At 35.3% G+C, this 13254-nt stretch overlaps 1 protein-coding gene across 31 annotated transcripts in view; it reads right to left on the minus strand.

The window, feature by feature from the left end:
* Positions 1-13254, minus strand: part of NEB (nebulin) — a 217056-nt gene that overhangs the window by 160076 nt on the left and 43726 nt on the right. For all 31 annotated transcript variants that reach the window (XM_087881859.1, XM_087881879.1, XM_087881868.1 and 28 more), the window contains exons 39-49: positions 11910-12011; positions 10767-10874; positions 10553-10666; positions 9696-9893; positions 8063-8170; positions 5824-5922; positions 5498-5602; positions 5297-5404; positions 2537-2848; positions 2187-2393; positions 301-405 (exon numbers count right to left, since the gene is read on the minus strand). In XM_087881859.1, coding sequence (XP_087737985.1) covers positions 301-405; positions 2187-2393; positions 2537-2848; positions 5297-5404; positions 5498-5602; positions 5824-5922; positions 8063-8170; positions 9696-9893; positions 10553-10666; positions 10767-10874; positions 11910-12011 — 1566 coding nt within the window. The remainder of the gene's footprint in view (positions 1-300; positions 406-2186; positions 2394-2536; positions 2849-5296; positions 5405-5497; positions 5603-5823; positions 5923-8062; positions 8171-9695; positions 9894-10552; positions 10667-10766; positions 10875-11909; positions 12012-13254) is intronic.

Raw genomic sequence — 13254 nt, forward strand, 5'->3', positions numbered from 1 at the left:
TAGCTTTTCTGGATTATGCTTGATCTAACAGGTTTCAAACCATGGCTAGTCATGTCAGCACAGCCTCTATTGATATGACAGTCAATGTTTGACCCCCTCCATTTCTTGTTTCCCTTCTCCCAATAGGAAAAAAAGAAAATTACTTATATCATGCACAGCATCAAGTGATAAACAATGATATATCACATGCCAAATTATGTTGACTATTTGATTTTCAGAATATCAGAATAATATTTATTATAAAACTCTGCATTATTTACCACAGTATAAATTATGCACAGCCTTTGAATAGTCACTTACATCACTGATATTAGTTGCGTTATATTTGGCCTGGATAAACTGAGGGGCATCTGCAGGCAAATTATATGTATGCTTCATTTTTTCCCCGGAGGATTTGTATAAAATCTGAAAATCAAGGAAACAAGACAATAATATATCCTGATGTTTCTTAACTCGACAGTTGAATTTACATATTACTTTAGTGCATAAGACTGCAGCCTATGCACACTTACTTAGGAGCCACTGAAAGCAGTTGTACTTCTTTCCATGGGAGAAGAGAATGGCCATAGGAACAGGTTATAACAATTGTCCTTAGAATCAGTTACTACATTTCCATGTGTACTTATTTGTCATTAAAAAAATGTTGCTATAAGGTAGCTAAGTTGAATCAACTAACAATTATAATTATAACAATTATAATTAATCAGTCAGCAACTTCCAGATCATTGGAAAACCCACCAGATCCTGGTAGGTTTATTAGCAGAACAAAGATATCTGAAAAAATTAGATGTAAGAAAACTAAACTTTTAAAGAGGAAACACCTAACATCCTTCAGTCTCAAACAAATGACTCTGACTATTACTATTAGAGCTACAATCTCAGCCCCAAGCACTTGAGTATATGCTTATACTTAATGTTTATTCAATAACTAAAAATAAATTATTTCAAAATACTATTAATAGAATACAAATCTATTATTTAGCTATTAAAATTAGTCACAGCAATACCGAATTTAGTGGAAAAATTCTGAGATATTTACTCTTGCTTTCTAATTATGTTGTTAAAGCTGTTGCACTGATTTTTTTTTTTTAAACAAAGTGACAATACAAATGATTGCAGAATCTGTAATTTTTTCTTCTACAAGAACATTTTCAGGTATTACATCCAGGCCTATTTTGTTTAAAAACAAAATACCTTAGGATTGTATTCATTTATTCAATTTATGTGGCTGCCCATCTTTACCATCGTGACTCTGAGCTAGCTAACTAAGAACATTTACAAACGTAATATAATAACACAGCATAAAGAACAAATGGCAACTGGAGTTAAAACAAAAACACCTATCTACCATAAATTGAATGAAACCTTCACAGGTCCAACTAATGATGAAACCTATATCTGGAACACAACCTTATCTTCAGGACTTTCCGAAAAATCATGAAAACCGGTGCCAATCAAATCTCCAGGGGACAATGTACCATCAATAATACCCTGAACTCTGTTTTTGTATATATTTTTCCAGTAGATTCATTTGATATTATAAGCCTTTGGTTATCCAAGTAACTTGGGTGGTACTTTATCATGCCAAGGGAAGAATGCACAGACTTTGGGATCTGACATAGTGATGTGAAGGTGGTTTTTGAAAATGTGGAAGGAGCAGATAAGTTCTGAGTCCCTTAGTATTGTGAGCAGATATTTTGTAGACATGGTGAACTCCATAGCGTATTGGGGGGGGGGAGGCAAAGATAGAAAAAGTTTGCTGTAGTGATTAATAATCAGGGCTAAAAATTGAGGGGCTGGGATTTCTAGTTCCATTGGAGGCACAAATTTGGATAACTATGGGTCAGTCATTGTCTTTGAGCTTAGAAAGAAAATAATGATAAACTCTTTCTGAAAACTTTAAAATAAATTTGCCAGGAGTCAACAATGATACAAAAGAAACCCACATGCACAACCCCATACCCTTCCTAAATAGGACATTCTTTTACACTCTTCATAAAGCAAATACTAACATGCAAGATGAAAATAAATAGAATAGAAAAGGGAAAAATTGCTAGCCACGTTTGCATAATTATTAAATACAAGGTTCAATTTCTTTAATTTCATTCATTCATTCATTGGATTTAGAAGACTCTCCAACTCCGTAAGACTTAGCATTTCACCTATCTTTCCAAAGCTTTACTCACATCACTGAGCTGAAGTGCATTCTGCTTAGCCTGGACCATGACGGGAGAATCCACAATACTGGTAAATTTAATAGTGTCTGGATGCTGTCGGTACTTCTTTTCGTTTAGAGCCTCTCCTGCTTTTCTTGCTTTCTCCGCTTCAAGGGAACCAATTGAGATCCACCCAATTCCTTTCATCCAGCTATTAAAATCTGTTTTATAAAGATTCTGAAGAAAGAAAAAAAGAAAAAAAGAAAAGAAGGAAGGAATGAAGGAGGGAGGGAGAGAGGGAAGGAGGGAAGAACTGATTAGTTTAAAAAACTTCTTTTCAAATTACATTTATCTGAACACAAATGTCTCGGTAGACTTACATCACTCTGAATCTGCATCATGTTCTTAGCTCGCTCCACACTAATATCATCTGGCAATAACGTATAATTGTGCAGGACATTCTTGTAATTGGTATCGCTGACAATTTCTTGGGCTTTCTTAGCAGCTACAACATTCACCATATCAAGTGGAATGTTGTATTTAGTCTTGCTTTGCTCATAACCTTTCTTGTAGTCCCGCTCTGACTGCATCTTGGCCACGTTCCTATAATGGACTAATTTGGGGTCATCTTGAATGCTCTGGAAGCCAATCAGTTTGCCTTTGTCTTGTTCATAGCCTCTCTTATATTCAAACTGTCAAAACAAGATTGAGAAGGAGATTTATTTCCTGATGAGCATCATATAACCAATACTACAAAAACCAATGCTGAAAACAAAAAGACAATAAAGTCAAAATGAGCAGAAAAGTGTCTACTTTCCAGATTGAATGCATGCATTTAATAGTGCCAGAAGAACTGCAACAAGTGACAGCATATAAAGTATGCTTTTGGTGTACTGGTGAAAACTCCCATGCATTTGCAGAATTGTGTTAAATTCTGTGTAAGTAGAATTCTATAGATGCCATTGGCATTTCATGATCAAGTCTGTTCACAGTACGCTCAATAATTGCAACAATTGTATAATATTATTAATACTGATGATAGTAGTGATAGTAGTAGAAGTAACAATAATGGATTGGATCAACTAATATTTAAGACAATGTGAAAATTTGGTTGTGGTTAATTTATTTGATTATAATTCCCACTTGATTCACTGGGAATTAAATGGAATCAAAGTCCAGCATCACCCTATGCCCTTTCATTTGGCATTTATATCCCATTGTCTATGGTAGGGTTTGATCCAAGGTTAAGATTATGAGATTATAGTGGCAATTCTCAGATTTTTTTTTTTAATCAAGTTTTATTGATTTCCCCCCCCCCTTCACCTGCATATTTTATGAACAGAGTATTGCCCACATCGTAACTTATACAGTTTATCATATTCAAATACATTTTACTCAGTTACAATTTTTTCCAAAATTTCCTTTTTCCATTTTTTGATCATGTCTTAAAATTTCTATGCTTATTTGTATAAACAACATCTTTATTCGACCTCAAATTCCAATTTTTATGTTTTAACTCATATTTACTCTCTTTTACTTTTTAATAACTCATTAGTGTTATTAATCCTAGTGCATTTATGCATGTTCAGGGTTGCCTTTCTTCCATTTTATCTTTTTTATTGTCCAGTAATCTTTCTTCTCAATCTCTTTCATCTCCTTCCCTTCTTTCCTTTCTACTTTCTTCTTCCCTCTTCTCCTATTCCTTCTCTACTTCCCCTCCTTTCTCCCTCTCTTCCTCTCTTTCTTCCTTTCTAACCCTCTCTCCTACTCTTATTTCCCTTCCTTCCTCCCCTCTTTCCTTTCTTTCCATTCCTCTCTCTCCTTCTTCCTCCCTTCCATCCTTCTACTCCTCTTTCGTCTCTCTCTATTCCTGTATTCATTTTCAATTTTCTATTTTCCACTATGGTGTCCAGGCAACCCCGACTTTTCTTTCATTTATTTTCTCAAAATTCCCCTTATCTTTTAATTATTAACAATGTATTTCAACTTATTCCATTTTTATCTTAAATTGCAATTCTCAGATTTTAAGAACCGTAGCACTGTTACAGAATTTGCAACTGCGATCGAGGTACAGTAAGATAATACAAATGTTACAGTCTGAGAAAGGTAAAGCAAACCAAGAAACTAAACTATTGCACTGATATATTAGTAATCAAAAGTATTTGAACACCACTAGTTAAATATCTGAAGCAGCTTACTATGATTATAAAACAGAATAAAATGGAGGGGAGAGAAGAGAAATAATTGAAGCTATTCATGGAAAATAATAAATATAAACTATTAGAAGAGTTACCAGCTCGGAAAGAGACTCATGAAAAGTTAAAGATTGGAAAGGCTCCTGAAATGAATCAGTATTGGGGCCTGGCAAGTTATAGATAGGAAGGCATTCCCGTCTGCAAAGGCTATTTATTTATTTACTTTATTTGTCAAGCATGTATAAGATAACAGATATAAGTATAAACACGATTATGAATACAGGAAATGGTTACGAAGTAGGATAGGGATGGTAGGCACGTTGGTGCGCTTATACACGCCCCTTACAGACCTCTAAGGAATGGGGTGAGGTCAACAGTAAACAGTCTAAGGTTAAAGTTATGGGGGTTTGGGGATGAAACCACAGAGTCAGGTAGTGCATTCCAGGCATTGACCATAACAAAGATGCAAATGATGTAGTGAGCTAATTGAAAAAGACAAGGCACAGTGCTGTTCAAGTTCTGCACTCTGAAGTCCCATGAAACCGAAAAGTTAAAAGATATTCTTAACGCAAGAGTTGTCAAAGTCTTGTTCCCAAATGGCTGCCTGATAGAGGCTCAGCCACTATTTAACATGTTGAGGGTGTTGAAATGATGGCTGGTAAACTGTACAAATCAGTAAATGCATTACAAATAGATTTGTTTGTGTGTTAGTTTGTTTGTTTATTAAATGTATATGTCACACATCTCACTAGCCAGAGTGACTCCAGAAAAGTACCACTCTTTTCTGGGATTGGTTTAATTCAGAAACCGGTCCACTAGAATGCAGGTGATGTAGCATGGAGGGGCTTTTTCTTAGTTTGTTGAACTAGGGTAAAGTCCTAAAAGTGAATTACTTGGAATTCCCTTTGCCCCCAAGTAAACCACTCTTATGATGGGCATACTCACATTACTGGCAGCCTTTGTGGCACTTTTAGCTGCTCTAATGGGGATGGCATCACTCCTCAGGTCATAGCCCCTCAATTTCAGGTCTTCCAACCCCAGTTTGTAATAAGTCTGAAAGAGAATGGATTTATTGAGTCATCAATTGTCCACCAACTACATGTGCAGTTAAAGTTCCATTTTAAAAATTGTCCAAAGCAAACTTACATCACTGATATTGTAGGAGTTAACCTTTGCCTGGATAAATTGAGGCGCATCTGACGGGAGGTTATAATTGTGAATTATTTCTTCATTTTTGGCTTTATAAAGTACCTGAAGAGGAACCAAGTGTGCAAATCAGTGTGACATCCAAAACCAAAAAACAAACATTATAATTTATTACAATTCCAAATTACAGGTTTGGTTTTAATTTAGAAGTATAGGTTACGTTTGATCAAGAAACCTTAATCTTTTAAGGGTTCTATGACCTGCAGCAAATTTATAATGCAGTTACTCCAAATGTTAACAAACATACAGACATCACCCATACTTACATCACTCCGCTGGGCTTGGTTGATTTTAGCCTGAACCACAGTAGGATGATCTTCAATTTGTGTAAATTTAATAGTGTCTGGAGGCTGACGGTATTTTTTCTGTTTATGAAAAAAACAAATCAATCTCATTTACTGAATTTTTCCATTGCTTCCTTCTAATCATTATCTACCACTTCACTGAAAATCCACGTTAAAGATTTTTTTTTAAGTCCAAGTCTTGAAAGATTTTTAAAAGTAATCAAGGCCGAAAGACTTCGATGAATCTAAAATGTTAACACTTTTTCTATGTAAAACACTTATTCTACCCCAAGAATTGGGTTTCGATGTTGTAATGAATTAATTAGAAGCAGGCAAATAAATAAAGTCCTCCTAAAAGAAGTGTAGTCAATTTTTATACCTACTGGGACACAATTAACCACTTTATACATCATATTGTACCACATTATGGCTTAAGAGTGATGGAGCAAAGCAGAACTAACTACAGATACTTGGTTTCGTGGATAATTTAACCAACTACATGAACATATGACTTCAGTTTGTTTCTATTGCTATAGAAAAGGGAAGAGAAGGAGAAAGAGAAAGCAAATTTCACACAGCAATCTAAGTTGCTTGTCTTTTTCAGAAATTTCAGTCCAGACTGCAGTAAATTGATAACAGAATAGGACTGGTGCTCAATCCAGACTTCAAACTGATTGGTCTTTCCCCTACTTCTTGTCCTTCCCATCTGCTTAAGGAAGGCAGGGCTCAATGGCTTGCTGGACCATTCTGCTAGTGTCTTTCCTTTCCTTTGAGAGACTACTCCCATTTTACTAGTCCCCTGCTTTTCCCTTGGTTTCCCGATGCCTGCTCACATAGATGCCTTCATGTTCCACTCCTCTGCCCTCCCATTATCTCCTTTAACACAGAACCCTTTCATTTCTTTTTTCTTTTCCTTATGACACCACTGTGGCTCTGATGCCACGGTAAGGAAACCAATAGCCAACAGTTGTCCTTTCATTCCTACAGCCTTCTGTATTTCACAGAAAGTATTTAGCTAAGAAGAAGGTTAGTTCAGTTCCAAAACAAATAACAACATTCATATGTTGTAACATAAAGATTTTTTAAAAAAACTAAAGGGAAGATATTTTTCTCAGTACCAGTGGGCTAAGAATGGGAAAGCCTGGGCATAAAGCAAATGGGAGATATAAGAGGTGAATGATCTTCTAGGATTAATAATCTTTTATGGACTTTATGGGCCTTTTTTGGATTTTTATAATACTAGATGACTGTAAAAACCAACAACTGCCCACCAGCAGAGAACACAAAAGCCAAGGAACTAAAGGTGGAAAGCCTGCAACTATAGGAGGGAAGGTAGAATGACAGATCCTGCAGCCAATCAAACCTGGAGCTGCTGCTAGATCAGCATGAATTGCTGGAGAACATCTGCTCTACAGAGCGTAAGTCAATTCTGATTAGAAAACAGAAGTTTTTAATTGAAGCAGAGAAATACAGGTTGTATAATTTCAGTAACAAGATTATGGATTTCAAGAATATAAGCAAGTAATTCAGCATCAGTGGCATCTCACACTGGATTGATGCCACTGATGCTGAATTACTTGCTTATATTCTTGAAATCCATAATCTTGTTACTGAAATTATACAACAAACCCACTTTTCTAACAGATATGACCTGAAGGTTATGGGTTACAATGTTCTAAATTTTATTTGTACCAGAACATTGTCTTAAGTCTACAAATCTGCCTTCTGACTGACTGTAACTGCTGGAACTGCACTTACGTGACTCTTCTTTAAATATGTGCAACTACTGGTTTACCCCTTGGGTTGAAAAACAGTGTGCAAAACGTGATAAGTGAAAGGGTTATTGATTAGACTGGGGATTCAGTGCATAGTCCTTTTTAGGGTATCTGATTTTTTTTTCTCCATTTAGCTATAATTAAATATGGAGAACCCCACCGAGCGGAGCAATGACCTAAAGGTGCAGACTCTCATCTCACATTCAGGAGGTTAAGAGTTCAATTCTAGGTACCGACAGAGGTTTTTCTGTTTGGGCACGAAAAGAAAATATCTGCTGCAAACTCTGCATAGGCATCAGGTAGAGCATCCAGTCAGTAAACACTCAGCTCCCTTGAGTTGTCCTGACTCCACACCGATACAAGGGATTACAGAGTTGTTAAAAGAGAAAAAAAAATATGAAGAACCCCATAACTAACCTGAAATAACTCTGGCTTTCTTTACTTACCTCGCTTACGTATCCTGAAGTTCTTTTTGCTGTTTCTGCATCCAGGGATCCATAAGGTATCCAACCAATTCCTTTCATCCAACTGTTGTAATCAGCTTTATATTCATTCTGGAAAAGACCATAATGAGTTTAAAAATGGGAAATTCTTGCCTTCAGGTTCATGTGACAGTTTATTCAAGCTGTCCTATATGTGGATGGAACATTCTTTAAAAAGGTAGCCAACAGAAACTATAATTCATGAATTAAAACTAGGATGATAATGTAATTGCCAAAAACAAAATGTTGAAATTATTCCAAAACTGGTGAAATGTGCTTCATTAAATAATGGCACAACCTAAATAAAAGCAGGATCAGTTTTGAAAGGTGCTTGATCTATAAGGTCCATCTGGAAAAATCAGACCTGTAGTAAACTATACTAAGACATTTTTTAAAAAAACACATCCTGGGATAAGAAAGTATCTGTATAATCACTAGAAGCTGAACTCAGTTTGAAAGCAACACTTAGCTTTATGTAATAGTTAGAATTTCAGATATGGGCAGGAATAGTATAATATTTTTAGAAGTTCTCTGAATTCCAGATTATCCTTTACAAGCAATAAGATATTGTGAATACATATTATCTCTGTTATACAGACAAGCTGCAAAACATTTTATAGTTTTAAGCCTTTCTTCAGTTCTATTTTATACCCCAAGGAACATTTATTGAAAATTATACTGAAAGCAAGTTTTTAAAATCAATTATCAGGTTCAGAACTCAAATCTGTTTATCAATTCAAATCAAACATGCAATCAAACTGATCTGAGTTTCTGAACTTTTTCAGAAAAATAGCTTCAGTGCATGCATGGAACATTCATAATTACTGAACTGATTCAAATACACTATTTGACTAAGTGATATAATTTGAATAATCAAACTGATTTTAAACGTCAATTTGATTTGGACATGTCACTGAACAGTTTTGAATCATATCCTTGAATTTAATCTTTGTACTGTAGAGTCCTAGATAACAGTTACCTATTCTTTTCAAATTACAGAATTTCTTTTCAGTCTTTAAATCTATTCTCTTTTTCACAAATATTCATCAGTCTATATTTTAATATTTTAAAGCATCCTTCCCTAACTGATGCTTTATGGATAATTACGGGCCAGCATATTTTCAAGACAGCTGATGGCCACCTTAGGTTTTAAAGTCAGATATGCTGAACAAATGTCTGGGACTTATATTCCCAACAAACCTGGAGGACAGCAGTTAGGGAAGGCCAAAATAGACAATCCTCAATTGGGTTTCTTTCTGCCACAGTTGTCAAACTCTGGAAAAGGCTTATTCCAGAGGCGCAATGGCTCTGGCAGTAGCAGTGGCTAGAATGCAGTACTGCAGGCTACTTCTGCTGACGGTTGGCTGCCTGTAATTTGGCAGTTTGACTCTCACCAGGCTCAAGGTTGACTCAGCCTTCCATCCTTCCGAGGTCGATAAAATGAAGACTCAGATTGTTGGGGGCCATAGGCTGACTCTGTAAACCACTTAGAGAAATGTTATTGCTATTGCTATGGAAATACACTGCCAGCTCTCTTTTCTGTATGAAGTATTCTACAGTTCAACAATGCTAGGTTTGAACAGACATTGCTACTTACGTCACTTAGTATAGTATTAGCCTTCCTGGCCAGTTCCACATTAATACTATCAGGAGGATAGGAGTAATTATGGATGCGATGCCTGTAGTCTGTATCACTGATGATCGCCTGGGCTTTCTTTGCTTGTACAACAGGAATCATATCCAGTGGTGCTGTGTATCTGGCCTTTGATGCTTCATAACCTTTTTTATAGAGCAGCTATGATACAATTAATACAAGTCATTAACCACTTGAAGTTGGAAAAAAAAGCCCAGTTCTTTGTAAAATGTGGGTGATAATCCCTCTACAATATCCAGTGGGTATGCTAAAAACAGGCATAGCTTATTTAAAGAATTCTTTTTTCTGCAATACGAGAAGGTCTTCTGAAATGATTACAGTCGTATGCAAGAAATAGATTAGGTTCGGATTATGATGACTGTCAAATAAGTCAATGTCAATAAGTATATGCACTTCTGAATATATGGCCAACTTATGCTAAAAATTTGGTGCATCTACTGATAACCTAATATTCACTTATTTTTTGTATTTCATAAGCATTCAATAGCCCAACTATTATTTTTATTAACATTTACATTTCCTCATCATTTTGTTAGGCAATTATAAGAACCTACTTTCCTTCAAGGGTGTATTATTATTTCCCATCAGAGGATTTAACACTCTGAACTTGCTCATTATGTTTTCAAAATTAGAGATCAGTGGTTCTTTATTAAGAATTCACTGAATGTAAACTTTACCGAAAGGGACACTGTAAAGAAATAATTTCTGAAAATGGTTTTATATCTAAATAAATCAACATTTTTCAGAAAATTCAGCATATCATCAACAAACCACATATTATTTGGTTTATCTGTACTTACATCACTCTGTTGCTTGCCCACTTTTTGGCAATGTATCATTTTGGGATCATCTTCAATACTCAGAGCTCCAATTAACTTGCCTTTGCTCTGTTCATAACCCTTTTTGTATTCAACCTGTATGGTCACAAGACAATAATGTACTTTGGTATTCTAAAAACCTGACTGCAAATGTAAATCAATCCAAGATCTACCTTAACTTCTGTGTAACACTTACATCACTTGCAATTTTCTGCTTGGCTTTTGCAGCTAGAATTGGAATGGCGTCCATCTTGATGTCAAATTTATTTGCTTTTGATTGATCCCAGTCATACTTATAACAATTCTAACCCAAGGAAGAAGAGAAAAATACATGAACAAGTCATAATATGAAATCCAAAATGTATTACATATAATCCATATATTTATTTTACGGAGTGCATAACCCTATAACTGCATAACTATTTCAATGTGCATGTTATTATGAGTAGACTAACAGAATAACAGACTAGAATAATGAGTAGAATAATGAATAGAATAATCTTTTTTGGCCAATCTTTTAACCCACAAGATTTCAAGCTCTTTAACATCCACTCAGCAAATGTAGAATTTGTAGAATAAAGGAGAATATGTAGAATAAAGTAAGCCCTTTATGAGATTAACATTACTTGATATTGCAAGGGTTGTCAAAGATATGATCCAAACAATCTAAGATCTAATTTCAGGACATCAGTCTAGAATGAAGCTCTTTGTTGTACTCCATGTACCCTAGAGAATCTTTCTTCAAAGCTGGAAAGCAGTGATGTCTCTAGAATAATTGGGTTTTTCTATCCATAGTAAATAATTAAACATTTATTAAATAAGGTCTTTTCCTTCATTGGTTTTTCAAGTGAATCTCTGTCCATGAACTCTCACATAAGAACACACACATACACACTTAACATTCGCTGTGATTTCTTGGTCTTCAAAGCCTCCTAGAACCTCAACAGTCTCTTTCCCAAGCATGTTTCTTCTTGCCAGCACCTATAGACTCTCCTAAATATCTATTTTGATAGTTTTCTTTTCTCTGTTCTTCATTGATATCTGTTCATCATTCGTCCTCTTCAGTATCTCATTTCTTAATTCATCATTGGCCTTTCCCCAAAGCTGATGCCACTCACCAAACTAATTAGAGGTGACGACAGTTGATTATGAAGATAATCTAAATGGTTATTGTAGTTCTACACTTCTAAACTAAACTAATCTCCTAGCAGGTGTTACCTGACAATGAAATATATCCTGTTTTATGCCTTATTATCCTCACTATCACGAATAGCTTTATGATTCTCCTCAGTAGCTTGCTTTTTTTTAGCTGTGAAAGTATAATTCATAAGACTCTTACATCACTGATGTTGTAGGCATTGACTCTGGATTGGAGGAATAAGGGAGCATCTGGAGGGATAGAACATCTGTTCTCAGCTTCATGTTTGGCTTTGTAGTTCAACTGAAATGTAAAATGAAAATTACATTAAACATTTTCTGTTGGAGGACTGCAATTAAGCATGCTAGCATAGGCTGTTAATGCCTGAGCAAAATAAAAGGGAAATGCTAACCATTTAAAGTAAAATAATTTACAGTGGTACCTTGGTACTCATCTTTAATTAGTCCTGGAAGGCGTGATGAGTACTAGAAATGATGAGTATCACACAAATTTTTCCTATATGAAATAATATAGTGAGTCACAAGGCAGACAACACTGACAAGTTCCAGCTTGTGCATTGAGTACTAAACAAATGATGTGTACTGGGACAAAATTTTCATATCAAAATACATTGAGTACCAAATTTGATGGGTTTCAAAATAGTTGAGCACCAAGGTACCACTGTACTTTAATAACCATCACAAAAGAAAGGCATAGTATAAATCAAGTAAATAAATATGTTTACACTGTTCAGTTAATTCAGGAAAGGCTACATCGATGTCAGTCAACATAAAGATATGACTGGACTTTTGTTTTCATGAACACAACAATAACAGATCCCCATCTGCTTTCATAACATACATCTTTTGAGAATTAAAAATAGGGAGCATTACCACAAAGCAGTGCAAAAATAGATTTTCTATGTTAAAGCAACATTAACAACCTATACATCCCTGCTGATTGATTACAAGCTCAGCTCTTGTTTTCCCAATTATATTACTATTTATTTCATTGACTCTGGCATTAAATATGTGCAAAAATATACAAGTTTGGAAACAAAACATTCCAAGGAATAGTGAACTATTCCATTATTCCTTTTGACTACTATGGATTTGGTTGTTCCAGAGATGATCCAAATAAAATTTCAGAAATAAATATTCTGGAAGAAGAAGTAATTTGTGATGTTCCCAGCATATCCTACCTCACATTTCCATAAAATTTACATTAAGCTTTTGGATTACCCTCAGGATGGCTGGAATGGTATGGTCTAGAACAGACCTAGGCATTTTATGGCCCCTGGGCCACATCCAGCCCTTTGGCTGTCCCTGTTCAGCCTCTGTGGGAAAATGAATTGCTCACCCCTGATTTAGAGAATAATGAGACCTTCTGATATTCTTCAAAATGTTATGTTCCTTGCATGGTATGTTTTGAAAATCATAAACAAGAACATTTTCGACAGCCAGGTAATAAAGCTACAACTTCATGAATAGAAAACCATTACTAGAAGAGAAAGCATCTACAAAATAAGACCAGATGGGACTTCGTT

This window comes from Pantherophis guttatus, chromosome 1 (assembly GCF_059756535.1).
Source record: "Pantherophis guttatus breed Tessera chromosome 1, ASM5975653v1, whole genome shotgun sequence".
In the NCBI taxonomy this organism is placed as follows: domain Eukaryota; kingdom Metazoa; phylum Chordata; class Lepidosauria; order Squamata; family Colubridae; genus Pantherophis; species Pantherophis guttatus.